Source organism: Macrobrachium rosenbergii, chromosome 39 (assembly GCF_040412425.1).
Source record: "Macrobrachium rosenbergii isolate ZJJX-2024 chromosome 39, ASM4041242v1, whole genome shotgun sequence".
Lineage (NCBI taxonomy): Eukaryota > Metazoa > Arthropoda > Malacostraca > Decapoda > Palaemonidae > Macrobrachium > Macrobrachium rosenbergii.
Window position 1 is genome coordinate 7,295,001 of NC_089779.1, and position 27,733 is coordinate 7,322,733.

Below are 27,733 nucleotides of genomic sequence, written 5' to 3' on the forward strand. Positions count from 1 at the left end.
TCTTTATATCTAAAGAATGGCTGAGAATCGTAATTGTAAGTGAAATCTCCTCTATACGATAAAAATTCGTATAAGATAAAGAAAAAACATATATAGCCTATATGCTTATTGGGACGAAGTTCTACGTCCCTCATCACTGCCCCTTCCATTTTCCATCCACGTTCCAAGGGAAGCATTTCCTTACCTTTGATGGAAAGGTTCCACGGACCTGGCGTTGGTCTCCAAAACAAGTCCAGTAGTACTGTCCAGACTGCAACTGGGGGTTATAACAATGTCAACGTCGTCTGACATGACATTCTTCCACGAGTCCTGCTGTCTCGTTACCAATGTCGTCGACCGAAAACGATATTAGCAACACGACGATGTTACGAGAATAATAATAATGATTAAAGGAGAACATTTTTAGGTAATTCTGTCTTCGTTTATAATTTTTTTTCTTTTTGTGGTTTGTACCTCTTCCTATATTCTGAAGCTTCCCTTTATTAATGGTAAGGGGTTTGTTCACAATCCAAGCCCTCATGTCCTTTTTTATTTTTTTTTGTTGAATACATACCTACGTATTTCATGCCCTCATATCCTGATTTCATGATGATTCAGTAATAAGACGAAGACCAAGCCATTTTATCTTATCCACTTGATTTACCTAAAATATACACATTAAAAAAATAACTTTTTTTTACGTAATCGAAGCCTTCACTTCTTTTTCTGCCGATCAATTATGACTAGTGGAGGCCTTCTCGTTTCCCGGGTGAGTGGACTTGTGTGCGCACAAGCCAACCAAACTTTTTTTTTTTTTTTTTTTTTTCCTGATTCAGCTAACCGTTTTTCATCTTGCTTCCAGGGAGATGCGGACCAGATGGCGACAGAGGCTCAACTTGCGGCACTTCAAGAGCAACTTGTTGCAGTGATGCTGGAAAATCAGCACCTGAGTAAGTTCTTTTTAAAAAAAAAAATTTTTTTTTTCTTCAAGAGAGGTTTTTTGTTGGCCCGTAACTGATATTTCCGTCATGGCTTTTTTTTTATTTTTTTTTTTTACTTTTTTTCAAAGGTCAACGCCGTTTTCTAGCCCAGGCCCGAATAAAATACAGGAAATGAGAACAGCAATTGGGTTGGTCTCAGGTAGGATGAATAACAGCAAGAAGAGGCTTTGCTTTCGCCCACTTTAAGTGTCGGATTAGACGAGTAGTGATATATATATATATATATATATATATATATATATATATATATATATATATATATATATATATATATATATATGACTTATTTTATATGTCGCATACGTCTGTTTCAGCGTCACTGCATCGTCTAATCCGGCCACTTATAATAATGAAGTCATGCGGACCTGCGGCAAGTTTGCGTGGAAGTGTATTTGAATAGTGAAAAGTTAGTGAATAGATATTTAACTTTATGGTGAGGCACAGGCTTTTCAATTGCACGTTCTATGCTGTCCTTGTGTGAACGCCGTAAAAGGACCAACCTGACAAGTCAGCGAGAGAGCGACTGGTCACTCAACACTATGTATATGTATATATATACATACATATATATATATATATATATATATATATATGTATGTATGTATGTATGTATGTATGTATATGTATATATGTATACATAGAGGAAGACACGAGTAGGATAACGATATTAATCAGAGCATGTAGAAAAAGAACTGATGTTGTAGTAACATTAATAATAAAAATACGAGAGAAAGCAAATGTATTAGACTGGGAATTCTGAAAAAGAAGTGCAGGGGAATGAGTAGAGCGTAATTAATAAAACAGGTGTTATAGTTCCGTCGAGGCAGCAAAGATTAGTCATTCAGAAAGAATGAGAAGAGATCTATTTTCGCCACTGCTCTTTTTAAATATTCCGGTCGATAAGATGAGTCCTCGAACAAGGCCCAAAGTAAGGTGTACGGTTTTATGGTTGGCAAGTGTTGATAATGGGCGCAGAATATTCATTACAGTGAATACAGATTAAAAAAAGTTCATTCAGTGACTGCCCATCACGAAAATACCATGTGCGTGATTCTTTGAATGGACTACTGGGCCTACATACTAATGTGGAAGCAGCCTAGTCAGAGTATCACACACCGACACACACTAATTTATCGAAATTTATGAAAATCAAATGGGAATAACAATTAAGAAAGCAGGGAGTAAGTGATAAATTCATTACTCTATCGGATGGAGGAATAGGATGGATGATATGAAAACGTAAAAACGACTGGTTTGACAGTAGGAGAAACGGTTGACAACAAAAAAACTATTTTCATGTGAATGGCTAACTAGACATTTCAGTAGTTATAAAGAAAATGTAAGAGAATTCCGTTATGCATTGCAGTACCCTTTGGGTGAGAGGCTTTCATGTCATTCGAATTCGATCAGCTTTCAATGGGGGCCGTGTTGTTTGTCTAACAATACTAACTTTACGCAAGTTACGCAATCAGACAGCTGTTATTTGCGATTCCAGATAATGATTTTAATCCAGCAATTAATATTATAAAACTCAAGTTGAGTATGAATGAGTCTGACAGGAAATAGTAAATGTTGAAATGTTGCAGAGAGGGGGGCGAAAAAAAGAATTGGATTAACTTTGCATTAATAGGAGAAAAGCCAGGGAAGAATCATTGGATAGAGGGTGGAAGAGTAAGATCCCGCTAGGAATCCGGAGGGTTGGAATGCCTGGCAAATTGAATCTTTGATCACATAAAACTATAAAGAGAAACTCAGAGTTGGGAGAGCGGAGATTATAGATCACGGGAATCATACTCAGATCTTGCAGTGAAAAAATCGAACGCTTCTTTTATATATATATATATATATATATATATATATATATATATATATATATATATATATATATATATATATATATATATATATATATATATATATATATATATATATATATATATATATATATATATATATATATATATAAACGTCAGTGGCATCATTTTCATGATAGCTGTCATTATTGAAGATGAAAGCTGTTCCATTATTTAATTAGTTTTTGGTCAACAATTTTTTTTTTCTGTACGTTTCCCTCCTTCATTGTTGGCTTTGACAAAAAAATCTTGTCCAAAAAGAAAGGAAAGGTGAACCTATTTCACAGTGTTGCAATTCAGACAGTTGGTGTATTATTATATATATATTGATCCTCATCAATGAAATTATGCCATAAGTTTAATGTGGGTTTTTATTACGAATTACGAACGAAAGAATAATTTTGATTTAAACAAGGGACTCTGATTGCCTACAGTAGTAAGTCGGGTCGCTGAACACTGATGAGTTTCTCTCTCTCTCTCTCTCTCTCTCTCTCTCTCTCTCTCTCTCTCTCTCTCTCTCTCTCTCTCTGTCTCTCGTCGTCTCCAATGCTACTATTTATTTTTATTTCATTAGTGTTGACATTTTGAATTCTGCTAATCCTCCTTGGCGACTGCTGTATCTCGCCGCCTTTCCACATCGTTCATAGAAACTTTGAGCACCTAGGTGTTGAAAGCCTCCAAATTTTTAAGGTTCCATGCTGAAACTTAAAAGACCTCTGGTGTGAGGAGCCGCCTAAGTCTCGTGTCAGTGGATAATTTAAGTCATATGTGTAAGCAGTTGCATTTCAGGGTTGCAGTCGTGGTTCTCAGTAAATTGTTGAAAGATGGCGACTTTGTTTCCACAATACCGCAGACGCTTCTGTGGATTTTTTGTGGTGTGACCAACATAGCCATGTTTGAGGGATGAGCAGTACCTACAAAGTATGTGAATATACATATTGTATTGGTCACCTGTTCCTTGCCCCTACTAGGAGCTGTGCTGTGTCTCATTTTAATTATGAAAGATGAAAATTTCTTCAGGGTGGCTGACGATTCTGAGTGCCAATCTTTCGTTGAGATTTAAGGGATAACCTTTTATTTTATTTAATGCTTCCGATTCCTCCTTGTAAAATGTATGTATGCAACGTGATGTTCTATTGTGACTTTTTCATTTCTGCAGTAGTTAGTACTTTAATTTTTTTTACATGAAATATTCTGTTGATACGTCTCATGATATCCATTATTGGTTAAGACTTGAATGGATCCTGTCTAGTCATTTAGTGTATTGGATAGGTACCGTTTTCTCTTTGGCACAGACTACGTTGGTCTGAGATGACAGATGCCACGCTGTCCTGTACAAGAGGTCATTCTCCCCCTTCCCTGTATAAGATGTGGAGTTGATGTCGAGAAATAATATTCATGAGAGACTTTGTTTCTTTTCTTTTTATTTATATCGCTGCAAGTGTACGTGTAGCCTACAGTTACGTTTTCGTTATCACTGGATTTATTTATTTATTTATTTATAGTTTTGTATTTCTCTTCACAAATTTTTTTTTCACCTTTGGGGGTTTTACTCTGTTGCAGCTTTTTTAGTTATTCGAACTTATTCGAGGTCAACGAATGAGAATAATTTGAGCAACAACACTGTAACCCCACATTGTGAAGGAAGTTATTGCATTATTGCAATAGTAAACTTGTATTGATGAATGGATGTTATTTGTTCCATCATATGATGTCGAGATAATGTATAATTAAATCTCTTACCATCGTTGGTGGAGAGGTTGCAGTGAATGAACTGTCAGAAAAATCTCTTTCATGTTCTCTCATTTTATCGAAAACGTGTCTTTCTCTCCTTCATGATTCTCATTCCAGCATTCGTTAGCTGCTCGAAAAATTGGCTTATTCCTAAATTTGTTAGGGATATACGTGTCCAGTTTGTCTCACTGCAAAAAATATTGGTCCCTTAGAAAATGTTACTTCTCTCTTCATTACTCTTGTTTTGGCAGAGTGTTGGACGTCGTCTCTCATGCCCCTGGGAAAGTGTAGATTCCTCCGAAGACTGGCGATAACATAAACAACATAAATAAATTGAAGGAATTCTCGTGTCTCGTTTCCAGCTAAGTAAATATATAGCAGATATTACTTTTTATTTTGTTTTTGTGGTGCCGTTCTCGTTGAGTGTGACATCAGCTGACACGTCGCCCGTTCCTAGGTAGTGCCTGTTGGTATTGCCAGTGTGGTATTGTGCAGAGAAAGCATAGACATTTTTTAAATTTAAACTCCAAATAGTCTTTGTTTATAGTTAAAAAAAAATAAATGTCGCTGCTGAGATCCTATGTAAGAGTTGTTCTATAGTGAAAACATAGGTGCCATAAGTAAGTATACCCTAGTTTAACCAGACCACTGAGCTGATTAACAGCTCTCCTAGGGCTGGCTCGAGGTATTAGACTTATTTTACGTGGCTAAGAACCGGTTGGTTACCTACCAACGGGACCTACAGCTTATTGTGGAATCCGAACCACATTATAGCGAGAGATGAATTTCTATCACCAGAAATAAATTCCTCTAATTCCTCATTGGCCGGCCGGAGACTCGAACTCGAGCCTAGCAGAGTGCTAGCCGAGAACTCTACCGACTCGTCCAACGAGGAACTACATGGGTGACATAAATGATCGTAAGTGATCATATAGTGAAATAATGTTTTTCTTTTTCTCTCTCTCTCTCTCCAAGGCATCAGGCTCTATAACCTCGTACCATCAGGTAACGTTAGGTTAATTCTACCAGCATTTCAAACAAACATCAACTTCCCTTGCATTCACTATCCTAAAGGCCACAACTACGTAACTCCACAATTTTTTTTTTTTTTTTAATTAAAATAGCTGAATCTCGTTGTCGAGGTAAAGATTGCTGACATATTTTATGCATGTCTTACTGGAAGACATAATTCGTAATTCATAAGATACACAGATAAACATTGAATCTTCTGATTTCGTATGCTTTGAAGAGAGGAACATTCTTCGTGTGAATTAAGTCTTGATGTACTTCTACTCGCCTTCTAAATTTCTTGGAAATTTGGCCGAGGTCTTAGTAGACATATATTAAAGATTATGTAGAAAGCAAATGAACCATTCACTCCACTTTATCTTCGAAGTAGACAGCATGAGAGAGAGAGAGAGAGAGAGAGAGAGAGAGAGAGAGAGAGAAAGGAAGTTTTATTTCGAGAGAAAACCCCAAACTCCGACGAGAAGACCATTGATAAAATGTTTCAGAATCCCAAATGCTCATCAAGGCTAAAAGCTTTTGCAGAATTCTAACACCGACTTCTTTTTTCATGGCCCGCTTTTCACCGTCCATTGCCCGACCCACTTGGCGGCATTTGTGCCATTTAGCCCGAATATACATTCTACTGGCTGTGCTTTGTAAGGCCTAGCTGTGCGTTTTGCGACTCCAGCCTTCCTTTTTGCTTTGTTCAAGCAAGTTACTCATCGCTGGGATTATGAATTTCAGCAAACGAAAAGAAAAACGGGTTATCATTATGAATGGTCATATTATTATACAACCTACACACGCACGCAATTTTTTAGGCAGTCGGATCAAAATCAATACAACTGTTGCCAAATTTCCTTAAAAATAAGTGAAGAAAATAAGCGCGGTGTTGGGAAGACATGATTTTGTAAGTATCAGGGCGAAATCCAATTTACATAATTCTTCTGACGCTGAAGATTACGGGGTTTAGTTTTTATTGAACTTTTCGTCATTCCGCCGCCAAAGAAAAACATTTTGCAATTTTGAGAAATTCGGAACTTTTGTACGTATTATGCTATTAGTGGTGTTATGCCAAGGAAACAGCTTAATGTCTCAGTTCAGTTTAAGCTTACTTGGACCTCTGATGAGGAATTAGTAATTGACGTTGCTGCCGTAAATTAGAATACGAAGATATTTTCGTATCGTGTTCCTCAAAACTGGGATTATACACACACACATACATACATATATATGTATGTATGTATATATATATATATATATATATATATATATATATATATATATATATATATATATATATATATATATAAGACAAAATCCACGAAGGAAAGAGAAACAATGGGCTGCTGCACTCCATTGTGTCTCATTCTTTCGTGGATTTTGTCTTTATTTATATGTTGATCACGTTCCGTATTTTCGTGATTCAGTTATAACATGTATATACAGTATATGTGTATATATACATATATATATATATATATATATGTGTGTGTGTGTGTGTTATTTTGCCTTTATTTTTCATGGGGGCCAAGTGCCCAGGTGCCCCGACCCCCCTGGATTCGGTAGTGGTGCAACTGGAGATCTGCTCAACGGATTTGCAACATAAAAAACATTGTATTCCATTTTCCTAATCTTGATGCTATGCTTGCCAACCTATTGATGAGTATATGTAGTTTGTGTTAATACCAGTGCTGTTGACAGGGTTTCAGAGAATTTTACTGTATTTTGACTGGCCTGTTCTATATGGCGTTAATAAAAACTATATGAATCCATTTTTATCTGTAGACTGGAATCTAGAGAATACCAAACATGCCTTTACTTGTGATATTTTTTCGTGGTCGGCTTACAAGAAAATATAATGATTCAAAAACGAAATGATTTTTTTCTAATATAAACCATCATTTTGCCCAGCTTCATATACCCCGTGAAATGTGGATCAGTATGAGTAGCTAATAACAGAATGTAACTATCATATTATATTTTAAATTATCACCACTTGGTTATTTCTTTTCATATACAACGTAGACGCAGTTATTATAGAATTTAAGTGTCACCATGCTAGAATTAAAATCACCTTCTTCCATTTTCCAAATCAAGTTGTACAACTTGAATATAGTTGCACTCCAAGAAAACTGCTGTGCTTTTGTCATGTATGACTGAAGAATAGTTAGAATTATGGAGCAATTAATTCCGACAGTTTTTTTTATTTTTTTTTTTTATTTTTCACGTCATTATTTGTAGTGGAATGTAGTTCGAATTTTGAAACAGTCAAGCCAATTTCATTAAATCTCACACGAAGGATCACACCCTACAGCTTACAGAGATGAAATCTCCATTCTCATTTCCATCTTGTTTTTCACCGGCACCTTTTTCTCCTCTCTTTTCATGGTGTGCAGCCGACGAGTTGAAAGAGCTTCGTGAAACGGGGCTAATGGAGCAGCTCCGCCAGCAGCTGGAGCGGGAGAAAGAGAAGAGTCGCATTCTCATGGACAGACTTCAGGAGAAAGAAGTGAGGGACAAAGATCACCCGGAGAGAGAGACGAGGGAGAGGGAAAGGCACCCCAGGGAGAAAAGCTTGCCCCCAGGCGACAAATCCCCCAGGTGAGACGGGCCGTTAATAACAATTGCTGGAGAGAGAGAGAGAGAGAGAGAGGCGCGATCCGATAGCGTGCACGCACTGTCAAAACTTGAAAAATATCGTCAGCTAAAGAATGCGTTATAAAAACTGCGAGAAAATCAGATGTTTGAGGTATAACAAGTGTAAAGATAAATTTGGAAAAACATAAACAATAGGAAAAATCACTGGACTGAGGGAGACAGCGATCTTACCTGTTCATAGGTATTTCTTCACCTCTTGCCAAGGTGCCACAAAAAAGTCTCTGGCCACTTTTTAAAAATGTTCGTCGTCACGTCGTTCATTGTGCTTTTAATCTCCACATGGGTCAAGGGCCATAGTTAATACTTAGTATCTAGTACTCTTACTGTGAAGTGTAATCGAGGCAAAGCTAGTGTCTTAAAAGAAAGTGGCCAGGACCTCTGTCTCTTTGGAGACAAGAGGCCAGCGAGGACTGTGCTGTTTAAGAGAATTGGAGGGAGGAGTGTAAATTACACTGCATATCTTGGGCATACACCATGAACAATGATACTGGATGAAGCTGTAGTAGAAAGTTCAGGCTTCCAAATGACTTAATCCGTCATTTCAGCCACTGGTGTATTCTAAAGTAAAACTTCAAATGCTCTTATGACGTTTTCTCGATATTTATTTTTGCTGGTGTAGTAACCTAATTTCCGTATCGTATATATTGTAAAAGAGATGCAAGAATTTGACTTTTTTTTCAAGTTCTTCAATTGCAACGAATTCCCCAAAATCTTCCAGTATCATTTTTGTTTTGCTCTTAAAGACGAAAATCTAACTTAACAAGTAATAATTTCTGTGGCAATTTGGCTCGTTTCAATTGCCTCACAGCACTGAATATTCAAGGATTTCTCAAGATCCTCCAGTTTTTCGTTTTTTTGGCGCTGTTGAGATGTGATATCCCCTAAAGACGCAAGTCTTGAATCTTGCATTCTTTCAAGCTATTGTGGCGACAGACTCTTCCGCAACTTTTCAATTGCGATGGCTTTCGTTGTGAAAGTGCATTCTTTTCTCCTCCTTTATTCTTCTTCTCTCTTTTTCATTCTTTGCCTGGACCATCCTGTTTCTTTTATTCCTTCTAAATCAGTGTGTGGTGCGGTTGATTGCCGTACTTATGGAGGATTGCTCAATATTTTTATGTTCTCACTTTCACAGATTATGATGTACTCTGTTAAGGATTAATTTATTATCTCTCTCTCTCTCTCTCTCTCTCTCTCTCTCTCTCTCTCTCTCTCTCTAAATATATATATATATATATATATATATATATATATATATATATATATATATATATATATATATATATATACATATATATATATATACATATATATAATTTTATATATATATATATATATATATATATATATATATATATATATATTATATATATATATGCACCAGAGAGTCCATTCATTAGTAAGCATCTTTTTCAGTACATGAAAATTTAACCAGTTTCTTGCTTAAGACAGATTATAAAGAATCCAAGAAGTGTCGTCTTTTGCTGAGGTTTGTCACGCAAGTAGCAATTAAATTCTCTTTCTAGTTGCTAGTTGGTGGGTTTAGATTAATCTGTCCTTATGCCAGTAAATGTGTCAAGTAGGAGGCCTGGCATGGACCTCCGGAGTATTACCCAACCAACCGAGAATATTTCCTAAAAGGCTACACCGCCACTGAGAAACTTCTAAAAGACCTTATTTACTGAGTCGTGAGACATTGCTATGAGTTATTCGCGTACTGTAATAGAGGTTTCATTGTGCGTGCATGCGATCTTGTTTGTGAATTTCATGCCTTGAGAAATGGATGAGTGTGTTAAACTGTGCTAATGACACTATACACCCTTACGGGGAGATTGTTCACCAAGTATTGTATATTGTAGTATTGTACATTGTAGTCATAGTCACTAAGCCAGTATTTATTAACAATAAACGAAGATATCAATCTTAACTACGTTAGCTCAGTAACTAATATGAATCAGTTGTTTTTCACCAGCTGAGCTTTCCTGAGTAGAGAGCATGTTTGGGTGTATTAACAAGTGACTAACCCCTGGCACTAACCCCTTCCCCCCGGACAGTCTGCCCCAGAGGATAAGGAAACGCATAAACCAGATGCACAAGAGTCAGTCCTTCGACGTCGAGGACGGTTCGCCGGGGCCTCCGCCCCCTCTTCACCCGCCGACGTCGGACAAGATCCGCCTCATAAGCGAAGAGAGGGCCTGCCACAAGACCATCCCGGCCGGATACGATCCACCCACCTACCTTAGTGTAAAGTACGGAGAGGAAGCAGCCAATGCGAAGTCCAGTTCGACGTTTGATGTTGTTGAGTTAGTGTTTCTCCTTCTTCCCGTCTTCAGCTTCCCACGCTTCCAGTTCTTGGATGGCTCGGTCTCACTCTTGTGTAGTCTTTTACCGAGTCCCTTGGTGTCTCTTGTACTGGTAGGAAATTTGTCTCCCGTTAGCTGTTAGACTTGAGTAACGGCATTCGCTTCTCCGTCTCCGGTAAGTCGTTTAGTAACCCGAGTTACCGTCTTTATCTTGGTGTCTCCAGAGTCAAAAATTGCTTCAGATATCGATATACAATTGCAGTGTCATACCTGTCCCTTTTTTGCTATCGGTAAATTGCTTATCTGGTCCAGTTCCACCGAAGGCGTTCTATAAGACGTGCAATTCCACCATCTGACATACTTAAATGATAGCAGAGATATTGGAAGACTCATACGACGCACTCTACATTAATCGTGGAATCCACATCATATCCCACAAAGAGTACGAAAATCTCTCAATAGTTTCGTTGAATATGTCATTAAACCTGTATGGATGTGTATAATTAGCTTAGATGGCGGAGGGTCCTTTATCATTTTCTTGAAGGTGAGTACACTTATGTAAATATTGATAGAATACAGTTCTGTAGGCTCTAGCTTACATGGCATGATACCATTAACCGCAAATTCATACAGTTTGTAGCAAAATGTTTAGAGATGTAGTTTTGGTAACGGAACCCTTATACTGAGTATTTTTAAGTGTTCTGCAAGCATCTAGCTTCCTTTTAGTGTGAATTAGAAAATAACAACAACCTCAGTTTTTACACTCCTTCTTTGTGTAATGGAAAGCGTAATAGGTAACTTATATGTATAATGGAAAGCATGAGTATTTAATTATTATTATTATTATTATTATTATTATTATTATTATTATTATTATTATTATTATTATTATTACTGATGACACGTTCGTGTTGAACAAACCTAAAGGCCACTGCAGTTGAATATAGCCAGACTAGCAAGTTCGAATGTTAGCTTTACGAAAAGAAACTCGAATCTTTCTTGATGATTAAGAAACAGAAAGATGAAGCAGATAAACCTATAGACTATTTAAAGGTAGGCAGTCACTTTGAAGAGGAACGTCAGTAATTACACCGTGTAGCTCATTTGAAAATTACGAGGAATTCCCGTTTCACACACTATATGACATGCTTCACCTAAATATCTGTTGTTACTGAACCCCTTTTCTTATACTAAAATAGTGGATCTGTAGAACACTATCTACTTGAAGCACATACCCGTTTGATATCTAGTTTGGAAAAAGGTGGAATCTCATCGTCGATATGATTTAAACTGGAGACTTGGTTGATATCTGAACTATTTTTAGGGAATGAGAACCGGATGATTTCTTGTGTGCCACGTCCATTGGAAAATTCTGGCGGCGAAGGGGATCTGGCAACGGATGTAAAAACTTGTTAAAAATTGTGAATAAGACAATAAGAATGCGTCGTAAAGTATTGCACTTCATCTCATCTGCATTTTTGCACAAACATCGTCGTTAGTTCAGGAATTTACAAAAGCTTTCTTTGTTGTATATAGCCTCGCAAAGAAGTCGATTAATATGAGGAAAATCGCCTAACTGACGTCCAGTAGCCTATTTAGATTTTAATGTCGACCAGTTTTTCACGATAATTTCAGGTATGACTGTAGAATGGAATGGCAGATGAAATGCCAAATAAAAATCAAAAGGACTGATAAAACGAATATTTCTTGAGCAGTAAAAGCTAACGACGCAGAGAACCTATTTTAGTGCTGTTGTCTAGCACAGGCCAGAAGAAAGCAAGAAAATGGGAAAAAAAAAAGGACGAGGGAGGCGGGGTTGGTTTGGGAAACTCAGCCACGAATGAAAAGGAAACGCCTTAAATATTTCATTTCTCAGTCGGCAATACCTTTGATGAACTTTTCATAATGAAAAAAAAATTTTAAACGGTAACAACGCTGAAACACATTATCATTATTTTACATGAAAATGTGATTCGAATCCCATTTTGTATTTTTTTTTTCTCTTTCTCGACAATGTAACGACCGAGATTCTAAATTTATTTGAAAATTGCGCACAGCAGAGTGCATGAATTTTCCATCGATGTGTCTGTCCTGCTGATGTAGTAAATTGAACCCCTTTTTCGCATTTTACAGAAATGTTACTGAATCCTGTGTTCCCTGAATTACTTTCTCTCTCTCTCTCTCTCTCTCTCTCTCTCTCTTTTACATTCCTCCATTCTATTGAGTTTCCTTTTTCTCTCCTTTTGATCAGTCTTTCAAAGGATCTCTTCGTCTATTTATGCACTTACATATCCTTTAGGTGTTAATAGTCATTTCTTCTATAATTAATAGTTATAACCTGTTAGAAAAACCATCCCCCCCACCCTGAAAAGATTTCCCATGACGTCGTTCCCATGACGTCGTATTGTTAAGCTCGTAGCAAGCCTTAAAACGATCCCTTCCAAATGTCATTAAATTTTGGACAGCAAGGTTTCAGGTTGAAATCCCTCTTTTTTGGATACTCTTGGCGTCACTGATGACCAAAACAAGGTCTGTTCGATGTCAAAATATTCGTAAAACCTTAGGAAATTAAGTGATAAAGCCGAAAGCCGCACCCTAGACGTCAGAATCATTAGCTCATGACTGCACTTGTACCTTCCTAAAGAGGTCCATAAGGTAAGTCATTGAAGAATCTAGTATGTTTGAGATTCTGTAGTATTTGAAGTTTATAAGATAAACGTATATTGACGCGGAAAAATATAAAAAGGTTCCCAAGATACGACCATTGGAAAACATTGCAATCTTTTATGTTTTGTGACAGATTTAACGGTAATTGGCTTTGTCAATTCACTAAATCGTTAGTAATGTCGCCATTTTCCTGTTATTTTCAATGATGTTGTTTCACTTGTTGCTTAATGATATTTTGCAAGGAGAAGTTTCCGCAAATGAAGTCCCCTCTCGTTTATTTTAATTAGAAAATCCTGTATCGAGTAATTTAACAAGAATTCCACAGAAAAACCTGCGAACTGTTACGTCTTTTTACAAGTTCTCTAGGCCAAAAATCACTGGGTTCCACGGTCTTACGTTATCAGTTAATTGTCATCAGTTAGGCTGACCTGAATGAGGAAATGGTCCCTGTGTTACTGATTTAATTCTGGTCCTTTCTCTATGCGTCTAACCTTTTATCCCGATATCCCCCACTGTGCAGGAGTCCTTCAAGAGGAAGGTTCGTATGGAAGAGACGAGGTTTGGAGAAGAGCAAGTCCTTGGACCAGTCGGAGTTCTTAGCTTCTCTCAACGGCGCAGGCGCCACAGGGAGCTGTACAACAGCATCCTCCGAATGGCTTGACGGAGATCAACCCAGGGAAAGTGACTCTGATGATGCAGACAGGGACAAAGGTATCTGAAAATGTATTTCGTTTTTGCTTGTTTTTGCCAGTATACCCCCATGGAGCATTAGTGGTCATGGTGTTAGCATAGTTGTGCCATCTAGAACACCTCTTTTCTAATATTTCTCTTTACTTACACTACTAACAGCCCTGTCTACCTCTCAGTCTTGAAGCCTCTGTCCCAATGCTTCTGGTAGAGTCTCCGAAGGCAATGCTGAGGAGAAACTGACAAGTTTTTGTCTGAACATTACTCTGAACCTTGTATATTGCATGTAATCTTCGCGTTCTTTCACTCAGACTCCATCCTAAACCATGTGTTTAACTCTATTGTGTATGCTCTTTCACTTAGACTTCATCCGGAGTATATTCTTTGTAATTTCGCTTAGACCTGTATATATTTTGTATGTTATTTCACTCATCTCTTGGCCACATACATCGAGATTATTGAGAATATTCTTCCCCTTCATACATTGCCATCAACCACGTGTGGTGAATGCATGTCTGTGTTTTCATCTAAAAGGAGGACATTTTTAGAAGGAATAATTAGCATCAACAAACGCGCTCTCTCTCTCTCTCTCTCTCTCTCTCTCTCTCTCTCTCTCTCTCTCTCTCTCTCTCTCTCTCATATTCCACACAGATGAAAAGGCCTCAGAAAAGATGCGAACTCTTTAGCGTCCGTACTCAAGTTTTTGAGCAAAAACTTTGGTTATTTGATCTAATCGATATTCCCATTTCGTGCCTTTTTTCTCACATCTGTTTCTAACTTTTTTCATTTACCTCATACATCTGAGCCAAGTTTTTTGTCCTGTTACATTTTTCATACGAGATAGCAGTCGTCTGGGAGTCTCAGATCGTCATTAATAATAATCGTGCACATAATGCATATACTCCTGTGGTTTTCTTAAGAGCAAATGTCACTTGAAGTGGCCTTTTCTAGCCCAAGCCCGACAAAAAGGAAGAGTTGTGAAACTACTGACTTGCCCATGTAAATATGGTCACGGTTTTCAGACATGATTGCATTGAAAACAGACAGCTCAAAGTTTGTATTTAGATGTCTTCTTTTCTTTCTTGTAAATAAATCACATGCCCTCTGGGAAAATTATCGTCTTGTTGTTGAAGCGGGTCTTTTGAAAATTGTTTAGACAGAACCCCTTCACTTGATTGTGGGTGAAGTAGGAACTAAAAATAAAATTTTTTTTAACATTTATTTAGTCACTGTTCTGCTCATTAATGGTATTTTCTAAACCGAAGTTTGTGAGACGAGCTTCTAGGGGTGATTGTAGGGAACACAGCTAAAAGATTTTGTTTTCTACGCATGAATGAGATTCATTCTGGGCAAATTAACCTTTGAAGTCGTATGTATTTGAAATATTAATTCTTTTGTCTACGTTCTCATGATTAGACTTTTATCTCCGCCTTTTATCGACGTCAGTGACCGAGTTGTCACGATGCCAGATAACTCGGAATCATTCATTCATTCTCTGCCTTTTACATCAGAATTGATTTTTGCAAACTATTTCTATTTTCGAAGGCCGGTTAATTTTTTCTTTCCCTAATCACACATTCATATGAATTGCACAATTTTTTTCAGTCGGTGTTTTTGAGTGAATTATCTGCATTTGTATGCTGTAGCCGATACTTCACAGCTTCCAAAAACTCAGTTTTAGTTTTTCACTTAAAATATTCCTTGTTCCTTATATGTAATAAACCATAGTACATTAAACAGTTAGGTTGATAATCATTTTTGCATATATGGAATAAAGGCGAAGTCCTTTTTATGGTCTCCTAAGAATTCTTGGCCTTTGAGGTAGGGGGCCTGTAATGACCACAGCGGGGAAGCTGCTAAAAGAATGTCATAAATTACATAACTCAAGCAGAAAAAGAATTAAATTACGCCATCTTTATATACGAAGTAGCGGATCAATAGAGAGATGTAAAATCTAGAAGTCGATGTCTGTCAGATCCCAGTGAAGAAGAAGAAGAAGAAGAAGAAGAAGAAGACATGGAAAAATGGATAAACAACATATCGAAACACCATAAATCGGGAGCCTTCGGGAGCCTAAACACTTATCAAGACCACGTGCATATAAAGTGGAAATTACCGACTAAATCCGCCCACAATCTGGCAAATATTACTCGTGATACAGGAAGGTAGCCAGATTGGCTGGAGGGGAGGGAGAGAGAGAGAGAGACCATAAGCTGAGTAAGCGAGAATGAGAAGAAGGAATTTGACAAACATTACTCGCAATTGAGGGAGATAGCCAGATTGTCAAGATAAGAGAGAGAGAGAGAGAGAAATAAATTGTAAGGTTAGTAATTAAGGAAGTTAAGTTTATTGTCACAAAATAGAAAACATTTGCACAAGGAGAAGAGAGCGCTTAAAGAGGCACGTGAGGAAAGGGAGAGAGAGAGAGAGAGATAGAGAAGACGGATATGCATAGAGAAGCAGAGAAATAGACAGATAGGAAATACAATTTATGTTTAAGGAATGAATGAAAGGGAGACAAAGAAACGGATGTGACTTGAAGCTCATGAGAGAGAGAGAGAGAGAGAGAGGGACAAGTTAGTTATAAGAATACGCACGGAAAGATAAGGATCGATAATAAATATGGAAATGTTATTGGAATGAAGCTGCATCCGATTAAAAGTGAAAATTGATGCAAAGAGAAGGAAATACGTCCCACTTTCAGTTTTGATATATACCGCTTCTCATTTTCATTTTTCAATATTTTGTCACTGTAAGTAGAGAGATGATTTCCGATCTACTCGAAGCCTGATTTACTCTCAGTATGTGCGAATTCATTCCGTAACAAGTAATTAAGTAACTTGATATAATTGTGTATTCTTAACACTATTTTGCTGCATCTTCAGATGATTACGCAGTAATTTATTTTTCCTTTACCTGATCAGTCAAGGAACATGAAAAAGAGAGAAATCTGGTTTGGCACTAAGTCCCGTGGCAAAAGACGGCCCTGTCTATCCTTTCAGTTCTTGAATACTTTATATTGATTTGTTTACTTACCGGGTGTCATAAAATGTACTGTACCTTTATCACGGATTTCTCTTTTAGACATCACGTTAACCAAAGAATTCCTATCATATCTTGAATTTCAATAGGTGTTTTGTGCAATGTACTTTGGAACTTCTTGCGTATCCCTTCCTTCTTGCCAAGACTTCGACCAGGAGGAAAACGTAGGAAACCCAAGTGTGGAAGGTGCAAGGTGTCTGTCTGGGCCTACCCAAAGCCACCACTCAAACACTTGAGGAGATTGGGACAGTCAAAACATAGAGTCCGTGGTACTCGGCCGGATATTATTTTCTTTTTATTAATTCTTATGTGACATTTGTCTAACTTAGTATTATTATTCCTGTTTATACTGGTATTTTTAATATTAAAATTGACAAAGACTTCCAAACAAAATTTTGGAAACTTCTATTCTGAATCTGCAGTGTGATTTTTAATGGAAAGTAGACGTTAAGAGATGTTTCTAATCAGGGCACTCATCAGTTTGTAACATTCGATTTATTCTGACCATTGTTGAATTGTTGAAAGGAACCAGTGAAATTCGCTTTAACATTTTCATCACACCATTGAAAATATAACTGCTATTTCACGGATGATTCAAAAGTTAAAGTCTGCTTAGGAGATCATCAGGATATTGAGAATCGTTTAATAAAATGAATGCGGTTATACTTCCTTAAGAAATATTCACTGCCAATAAATCATACATATAACGAATCGTCCTATCTTTTGACAGTGTCAGGGGATGCTGGAGGCGCCGGTAGCGATTCGGATCCCGGGAGCTGCCAGGGAAGCGTTCTTGCAGCCCCTCTCGTCAGTCCAAAGGACCCCTGGTGGAGGAGACTAGAGGCTAGAATAGTGACCTTTGTCGACGAGGTGGTGAAGGACTTTTCAGAGGTGGCAGAGGAGGAACTGCCTGATGGGGACCCCGAGGGAGACCCTCTCACTGTGAAAAAGTAAGTGTATTTACAGTAAATAGCACAATATATATATATATATATATATATATATATATATATATATATATATATATATATATATATATATATATATATATGTGTGTGTGTGTGTGTGTGTGTGTGTGAGTTCAGTCTAAACACATTTTACCCCATATCAATATTTCTTCTGCAACACCTCTCATTTTTCACCGAGACGGAGGTCGGTGTGTATTGGTCGAAATATACCTACATATACTTATGTACACGCTCATATATGTATATATATATATATATATATATATATATATATATATATATATATATATATATATATATATATATATATATATATATATATATATATATATATATATATCTGTATATATGTATAGATACATACACATACATATATATACATATATACACACACATATATATACTCGTATGTATATATATATATATAATATATATATACTGTATATATTTATACACTATATATTTATGTTATTCACGGTTATATTTTATTGTTTTTCATTTCACTGAACCCTGGGCTCATTAAGCGAAATATTGTTTTCCCGTTCCCATTCCTCTCTTATTAGTTCATGTCCCCTATCTGGCTCACCCTCTCTTATTATGCTCGTAATTGACCAACGATCCTTTTCCGGGCATATCAGACCCTAATCGTGTTCCAACTTTTCTCCCCTTCAGTATACGCCAGTAACAACCCTCCCAGATTCCTTCTCTCTAGAGCCATAAACACATCGCATTTCACTCCGTTCTAGTTTGCTTGGTCTGTCGAACTTCAGAAGAGTACTGCGACGGGAGTTTTTCTAATGCTCTGTTCTCTCTAACTTCGTAGGATTAAACTCTCTAATAGTCTAGTCAGTAACAGGTTATATACTCTAGGATGAAAGAGAAAGCAAAATCGGAACATGGAAAGTTACTGAAGTTTAAATGAGAGCAGTGTCATTTATCCTTCATCGTATGCCATTAGTAGCCTTGAAAATAGAAAATAGAGAGAGAGAGAGAGAGAGAGAGAGAGGTGGATGCGACAGTGGTATAGCATTGATTAATGGGAGTAAAATATCTGTAAGGGGAATGATAAACGCCAGGAGGATCGATTTTTTACTCAACATTCCGACCAGATGAGAGAGAGAAAATCTTGGAGGTTGGTTTGGTTCCATCTAACGCTTTCACTTTATTCACTTTGTTTGGTTTTTCTGTGCAGTCCTCCGCAGGGACGATTCCCTCTCTGGCGGGCCCTTGTACGTTTTCAAAATAAGCTGCTTCTTATATATTTTATAATTGTCTTTTAGTGTTTTCTCGTCAGTATCGTAGCTCCTGCAGAATAAGAGAGTCCTTAGTTCATTTTTAACTTTGCTTTCTTCAAGCGGTGTTTTGTTGTATATTCTTGGTGCGCAGTGTACAACTACTAATAAAATCAATATTTGTTCCGACGAGTCGTGTTTTGTATAATTGTCCACGACTCTACGTCCCGTTTCAATTCGAGGTCTTTTATGTGCGGTGAGAGACATTTTTCAAATGCCGCTCCATTCGTCCCCAAACGGATGCTGATTCGTTACAAAGGAGTTCACTGATTCGGTAAATTTTTTTTGTTACCGTTTATCGCGAAACATTTTCTTAGATGTCAGTTATACCCTTCTAAACCACCTACGTATTCCCTTTGATATTCCTTCATGCTCTGCTTACTATTTTCCTTTTGAACCAAAGGCCTTGTTCCCAGTTGAACGCGCAGACTCACACGCTCGCTCACGCAAATTAGACCCATAGATAGACAACTGTGTGTGTGTGTGTGTGTGTGTGTGTGTGTGTGATTTGTACAAAAACAATTTTGAGATGGAAGACAAAATTGGTATGAAGTAGTAGGTTAAACTAGAAATGCAACGAATTCAAATGCATAAAGCACTGGACGTTGGTATTGACTTTCGACAACTTATGAGCTCATTATAGATCATCTATTATGCGTGAATATAAGCGAACGAAGTGTAAATATTCCTCTCGTCCTTGAAAGTTAAAATGTAGCCCTGTCCACATTGCGGGGCCACCCACTCGTTTCCCTGACCAAAGACAGAAGAAGAAGATGATAATAAACAATCGTTTGACGATAATGCTTAAAAATGCCATCGGCAATTGAGTTGCATGTGTAGCCGATAGGAACTCCAATTAAGCGATAAACGTGGAATTTTACCGCTGATCAAAGCGAAAACAACGATGCATAAGGGTATTTTTCCGTACGGTTTTGACGTCACAGTGACATCAAAGTCCTTTTGTGGATTTTCCATTGTTGAATTTCGCTTCAAAGGAGCCGGGGATTGGTCGCCGCCTGTTCCCGAGAAAGGATCTTCGTCTCTTAAATGCAAATCATTGTTTTCTACGACTTTGCGAGCCGAACCAATCGGCTTGGCGACTCATAAGTCGTAAATGATCGCGCCCGTTGGCTACCGATGAGAATCTAGTTATTTGAATTGTAATAAACCCCCTGCAAACCTATTAGATTATCGTGTGAAATTGCCAACAACCTACTAAGAAAATATCCACGTACAGTATTTTGGAAATAAATCTGTCGGTTTTATGAAACTGAGAAAGAGTTCCAACACCTTTTTGGTCATTGAACGTGGCATAAGAATGTACGTACACTTGATAGAATTCTCCAGATCACAAAAAATAAACTTCAAGAAATACATGAATAAATATATTACCTTATCACAGGCAGAAAAAAAATCTGCTAGACGTAATGAGTGAATATCAGTTTTTCAAAGACATATATATATATATATATATATATATATATATATATATATATATATATATATATATATATATATATATATATATCAATGTGTGTGTGTATATATACATATATATATAAATTTCTGGCTCACATCAGGATCAGACCCAGGTCTTTCAATTGAAAGGCAAGGACGCTGCCCACTAGGCCACACAAGTCGTTTTGTGGCCTAGTGGGCAGCTTCTGCCTTCAATTGAAAGACCTAATTCAACCTGATGTGATGATCAGAAATTTATTTCTGTTCCACACGTGATTGTGTGTTGATTATTTCTATTTCTATATATATATATATATATATATATATATATATATATATATATATATATATATATATATATATATATATATTCATACTCATATTATAACAAATTTTATACGAATGAAATCATTTCAGTAACATTTTTAAGGTTGTGATGAATTTAACTTCGTAGCTCTATAAAAATATGAAATAATTGTTTCCTATGAATATGCTGAGCCTTAGGAAACCTCTATATTCAAAATATTTATTCATGGATTGAACGTCACCTGTAAGGTAACCTTAGATAGCACTGGATACAAGAAGACCGGTCTGTAATAACTGCAGTGAGCACTCATCTAATTTTTGGGAACCAAGAGTCCACAATGCAAGTCATCTGGAAAAATACTATTCAAAAGAAACTTGACAAAATCGACAAAGATCTGGAGAAAGTATGTTGTTATCGTGTTGAAGAGTGATTGGAAAACACAGAAGGGTCTTCTCTGATTCATGTCTTCTGAATAAGAAGACAAGAGGCTCAGGATAGAATGGAAGGAGTAGAAGAATCTTAATGTTCACTTTGTGAGTTCTTTGCTCACGCCAGACTCCTAAGGTCTGTTTCACGTTTTAGTTACCGAGTTTTTGGATGAGGTAACAAACGTATAGCCCCCTACCCCCCGTTCCCGGTAGGGGGGGATGTGCCATCAGTGCACCTTAGGTAGGGCACTGTAGGAATTACTTAAGGGTCTTTGCAGCTTCGGCCCCAAGCTATAACCCCTTTCATTCCTTTCACTATACCTCCATTCACACTATTTTAATTGCATCTTGCTTGCCACCCTCTCTGAACAATTGTTTCAACATAATTTTCAGCACTGAATGACCATATACTGTAGGTCATAGCGTTTGGCCTTTGGCCTAAATCGCATACTCTAATTCTAATCCTGTCCTCAGCTGCTCACAGGAAATTATACCAATAGGATCTATTTGATAAGGAAGGGATATAATAGACTTACTAGCTCTAAGTATGGAAGAATTTAACTCTGTTTACTGAAGACAAAGAAGATTCGTTTATTTTATCACATGAGTGATTCACAGTCAGATTTCTAATTCGCATAACCTTATTCGTGTTAATGATAAAAGATGTTTGCTAATTGCTAATTTTTATCAAGTCAGAGTAGATTTGTTTTGCATATTATAAAAGCATTATATGATTAAGTTTTTTTTCTTCTCTCTCTCTCTCTCTCTCTCTCTCTCTCTCTCTCTCTCTCTCTCTCTCTATATATATATATATATATATATATATATATATACATATATATAATATATAATATATATAATATATGTATATAATTTGTGGGTGTTCGTGACATTTATTTATTTATAAAATACACATATATCAAACTAAAATCATATATTTTACGCCAACAGATTAAAGGAAAACATCTTGAGGTTCGGCTGCGTAATGAGGCCATTAACGGAACTGTCCTTTGTTGTCAAATCTCTGCTGCACTGGGAGTCCCCTTCTGCCACCCTGCTTGCCCTCGTCGTCTACCTCTACTGCGTCCTTTTCGGCTGGCTCCTGACGCTGATATTGGTACTGGCGATAGTCAGGCTCTCTGTGAACTACATGAAGAAAAGGTGAGTTCGCTGCGGAGGAATGCGAAGGTAGTGTCGCTTCGGGGATGGTACCGTCGTTATAGAACGTCTTCGGTAATGTGATCATTCTCTCTAAGAAATCCTCCTAAGGCTGGTGGAAATCCTTGCTTATGTTTGGTTTATATGTATGTCATTGTTGGAGAACATTCATAAGCTATGGTAAAGATACTTGATTAAATTGAAAGAGGTGATTTTCTTTAATCTTGAAACTCATAGGCGAGGTCATTGCTTGTGTGCTTTTGCAGAATTGTTGTGCCTTATTACTAATCATGACAGATTTTCTTTCATCACTTTTAAATGTGAAAAACAAATAACTTCCAGGTAGCATAGCACATAAACGGAGATTTAATTGTGTTCATGGATATCCAGAAGCGAATTGGATATTAAGATTATCCCGACAGACTGACTATCTTCGAAAAAGTTATTAACTTATGAAAGCATAAAACTCTACCTATTTCTCTCTCTCTCTCTCTCTCTCTCTCTCTATATATATATATATATATATATATATATATATATATATATATATATATATATATATATATATATATATATATATATATATATATATATATATATATATATATATATATATATATATATATATATATACATATATATATATATATAAACACATACACATCACTAATAGAGTATTACCCACGGCTTTGCGTTATTTTTGTTTAATGATGTTCATTTTAGAGGAAATCTGTGCCATGTACTTCTTGGAGCACCCTCTCTATCATGTTGACCTTAAATCTATAATTGTGAATAGTTGAGAATCATTCTGAATGAAGGAGTCAACCATTAGAATTCCCTTTCTGCTTATGTTTTCCCTTAAGTCATAGCCTCTCCCTCCTTGAAGAGGCAGAAGTCAATCGACTTCTTTGTTAAGGCCCACCATCTTTCTCCTTATTTCTCCCTACTTTCGTTGGGCCTCAACTAGGAGAGGACATGAGGTTGCTCGTTCCACTGGCACTGTCGCTTTAAAAAATATAATCTCATTTCATTTACGTTGCAAAATAGCTGAGCATGGTCTTTTTTGAAGTGATAAGGGCATTGATCTAACCACACCGTAAAGGACTGTCACCAGCAGCCTAAAATTGTTTCTGCAGGTTAAGTATTCTTTTTCAGTTTGGGCTTTAAATTGCTCATTTCTCTTGCTTATTTATCCATTGTACTTGGCTGAAGATATTTTATTGTTTCGTTTTTACTTTCATGTTTTTTAGTTTATTTTCTTTTTCCATGCAAGGAATACTGTATACAGTATTGTTTTAATGATAAAATCATGAGAAATATCTCCAGGAGTTAGTTATTATCAGCGAACATTGGTACTACTCATTAAAATTCAGTATGTGTGCGCAAACTATGTCCCATTGTGCAGAATATTAACTGCTGAAATCAGAAACAAAATTTAGTTTTCGATTCCGGTATTCGTTCGCAAACTATGTTGCATTTTGTAAAATGTGAACTGAAATCTGAGACAGAATTGTTTAGTTTCCGAATCCAGCGAATTACGAGTTTCCTTTTACTTTCACATATTCAGCAATGGGGCCTTTGTTTATGTGTATTGAGAAACATCACGAGTTCCCCCAAATGGTCTGGGACTAGCATGTCTTTATCCTCTGTGGTCATCTGTAACATAAGTAAACTAAGTGCAGTGGGTTTGTTTAGCCATATTATATTAAACTCTCTCTCTCTCTCTCTCTCTCTCTCTCTCTCTCTCTCTCTCTCTCTCTCTCTCTCTCTCTCTCTCTCTCTCTCTCTAGTTCTTCATTGGAGGGATGGGTAGAGCTCTCGGCTAGCACGCTGTTGGCCCAGCGTTCGACTCTCCGACCGGCCAGTGAAGAATCAAAGGAACTTATTTCTGGTGATAGAAAATCATTTCTCGCTGTAATGTGGTTTGGATTCCACAATAAGCTGTAGGTCCCGTTGCTAGATAACCAGTTGGTTCTTAGCCACGTCAAATAAATCTAATCCTTCGGGCCAGCCCTAGGAGAGCTGTTAATCAGCTCAGTGGTCTGGTAAAACTAAGGTATACATAACTTATCTCTCTCTCTCTCTCTCTCTCTCTCTCTCTCTCTCTCTTAAGAGACTGTTCTCGTTCCATCTTTGCAGAGGTTGGACCCACAATATGTTTCGACGCCTTCGGCGAGAAGGAGGCGAACAAACCGAAAACCCAGCGAGCGAGGCAGGCTTGGGCGACAAGTTTGCCCTTGTACTTCACGTGGCTCGGAGGGTCCAGAATCAACTTGGAGCCGTCTCCAATGCTGCCGAGAAATGTAAAAAGTAAGGACGCAATGACGTCGTCGTGTTCGCTCAGTGTTCCAGTTAGTTGCTTGCCTCTGTCTGATCCAGTGTTTGCATGTTAAAGATTAGAATATTTTATGCGTAGCATTCTTCATCGATTTTTTTTCCTCTGGGAGTTATACCCAGGATATCTTCAAACGTGGAACAAACACGGTTATTTAAAACTACTTGTTTTACTTGATAATTTGCATTAGGTTTAAGACTAACAATGATAGCTTAAGTGAATTATTGAGGAAGTTAATTGCAATGCACTGGACATCAGTACATTGATGAAAAATCAGATTATTTTGACGTTCTAATGATATGGGAATCCATCTCGGTAAGATAAATTGGCAAATTCCTCTTCCAGCCTCCTGTTGTGGGAACACGAAGCAGCAAGTCGATTGTACGCGTTCCTGTGGATTGTTCTTTTAGCTTCAATCCTTCTGCCTTCGCACCAATTGTTCACAGTGACTGGAGTGTACCTTGGCCTCAAGTTCTTCGTTATGGATTACGTCTTCTACAGATACCCGAGAATAAGACAAAAATACGATTCCACTTCGAGGTTGTGGGACACGTTACCTACGGACGCTGATCTTGAGAGACGGGGTGATAGAGTAAGTAGTCTTTTTTCTTTCCACTGAACTGATTCGGTAATTATTAACTTGCAGCAAAAGAATGCAGAAACTCTGGTTCTGACATTTTAAGGCCGAAGTATCAGATTTGATTTGTCCCCTACGTAACACGGAATTTTTAAAGATAACTTTTCCAGTTTGAGGCAATCAGTCAACTAAATCCTTTCTCATTTCATTGTACCCAAGCAAAACCAAGTTTACTGAAATCAGTGGAATGGTTTTAAATAAACTAAGACCTCAGATTACCACTAAAAATTTTCCCCATAAAGTGGGAGTGCATTATTATTCAAAGGAAACAACTGCATTATTTTGGTGCATAGATTCATGAGCGATAGGTTATTGGTTTATCCTACTTGGAGAGTTATTCTTTCCTCGGCACTTCTTGACGATCAAAGGGAACAGAGTTAATAATGAAGATAAGGCTGTGTTGTTTCCTTTAAACTATTTAGGATATGTTAGACATAAATGAAAACTAAAATCTGAGTGGTGTGGAATCAAGTTATTTGTCTCTCCTTTAAGTGTTTTTTTTTTTTTTTTTTTTTAGAGGCGCTTGATTGCATGATGCCACTTTTGCCAAAATCAAGCAGTGTCTCTCATTCCTTCACTGCAAACTCTTATAGAAAAAAAAAAAAATTTTCCCTCACCTCATCTATGTTACTGCAGATAATTCTGTTTATGAATCAGTTTTGCTTTGAATCTATTTTGCCGTGAATGATTTTTTGTTTGATGCAACAGGTTTTGTTGTATGTCATTGTTTTCGTATGTTATTTTTTTTTATTGTAAACATTCGCAAAAATGTATGTACTGCGTTCTAATAATTTGCTGCTGTAATGTTGGATTTGCTGAATATCATCAATAACCTGCAGTACTTCTGGATTAGGGAAAAAATAATCACTTGTTCTTTCACTTCCGATATTATTATCCAAATTCTTTAAATCACCTAACAGCTGCAGATGCTTCGAGAGGAGTTAATATTTATTACACAGGGCCCGTTGCTTGTCGCTGTGAACCAAAGTATTCAACTAACCATAAAGTTGTGGCATTGTGCTGTCACTGAAATACTCGAGGAATCAACAGTTACCGTTATATTTTCTGTCTCTTATAAAGTGGAGGTTTTGCATGCATATTCATATTTTACAGTTCATCTAGTTTATTTGAAACAGAAACGAGTTTCATCAGAAATTTCACTCTACCCCCACAATTTTCAAAGAAATTATGTATTGTCCAGATACCTTATTGAGACTAAAACGACCAAAGATGTATTGTATAAACAAATCATTATCACAACAGCTATCAGTATATCATATCAACTCATTATTTTAATGGAAACATATCATCAATATGCAGAACAGTCATTTCGTCGTTAGTCTTGTGTAATTCTCTTTGAAACCCGAACTTTGGCTGTACTTTCTAGTAAAATTTGCCTTAACGAGACTTCTTTTCTTCACGAGACATCATCAAAACAGGCCGATTTTGTTATTTTAAGGATTAGGAATTCGTTAAATCACTTCGAAATATTTATTTTTGAAATTGCTCACCCATTACATTCTTCCAGGTGCGGAACGAAAATGGAAATTCTTCTCCGGACCTTACATCCTTCTTAGAGCTTTTTAATTTGCCTGCTACAGAGTCACCTCTACCAGGTTAGAGCACATAATTCGTTCTTCAGGAATCGTTTCTCAAATTTATGTCGAGGCTAGGCTTTCCACTTGATATTTAGGAGTGTGTGACTTTTGTACGTTTGTGTATGTAGAGGTGTACGTTTGTGTATGTAGAGCTTTTTAAAAGATTGTAGAATTTGTTTTGACTGGGGGTTTATTAATCCAGTCTCATTCATTTAAAGTCCATTTATTAGTCCTGAGTCTTGATGTTTGAGTTCAGAAATGCATGGAGAGGGTTGTGGGTTAGGGTGCTATGCAATGCCTATGTGTAAAAATTATTTTTATTATTGGACTCTTGTGTAGTCGACACCCGACAATTCGCGGTTCCAGATTTGTGGACTCACCTATTCGCGGATTTCTCTATGGAACTTATATACACATTATTCGCTGAAAATTCCCCCATTTCGCGGTATTTTTCACAGAGGAATATTCACAAATTACTGTATTTTCATAGAATTTTCGCAACTAAAGGCACTTTCTGTGATAAAACATTCATAGCAATGAGGAATAAAAATCCACGTTCTGTTCCCTTATAAAAACCTTACATTACAAAGCGGAAACTACTACAGTAGGAATAAAGAATT

General features: G+C 37.0%; 1 protein-coding gene across 15 annotated transcripts in view; it reads left to right on the forward strand.

The window, feature by feature from the left end:
* LOC136825689 (GRAM domain-containing protein 4-like) overlaps window positions 1-27,733 on the forward strand; it is a 331,069-nt gene that overhangs the window by 290,331 nt on the left and 13,005 nt on the right. For 9 of the 15 annotated variants that reach the window (XM_067082426.1, XM_067082414.1, XM_067082425.1 and 6 more), the window contains 9 exons: window positions 842-929; window positions 7,975-8,179; window positions 10,288-10,536; window positions 13,724-13,914; window positions 17,663-17,882; window positions 22,337-22,546; window positions 24,683-24,853; window positions 25,224-25,470; window positions 27,044-27,131. In XM_067082426.1, the coding sequence (XP_066938527.1) occupies window positions 842-929; window positions 7,975-8,179; window positions 10,288-10,536; window positions 13,724-13,914; window positions 17,663-17,882; window positions 22,337-22,546; window positions 24,683-24,853; window positions 25,224-25,470; window positions 27,044-27,131 (1,669 nt within the window). The remainder of the gene's footprint in view (window positions 1-841; window positions 930-7,974; window positions 8,180-10,287; window positions 10,537-13,723; window positions 13,915-17,662; window positions 17,883-22,336; window positions 22,547-24,682; window positions 24,854-25,223; window positions 25,471-27,043; window positions 27,132-27,733) is intronic. The other 6 variants (XM_067082422.1, XM_067082423.1, XM_067082424.1 and 3 more) reach the window with 2 other exon arrangements.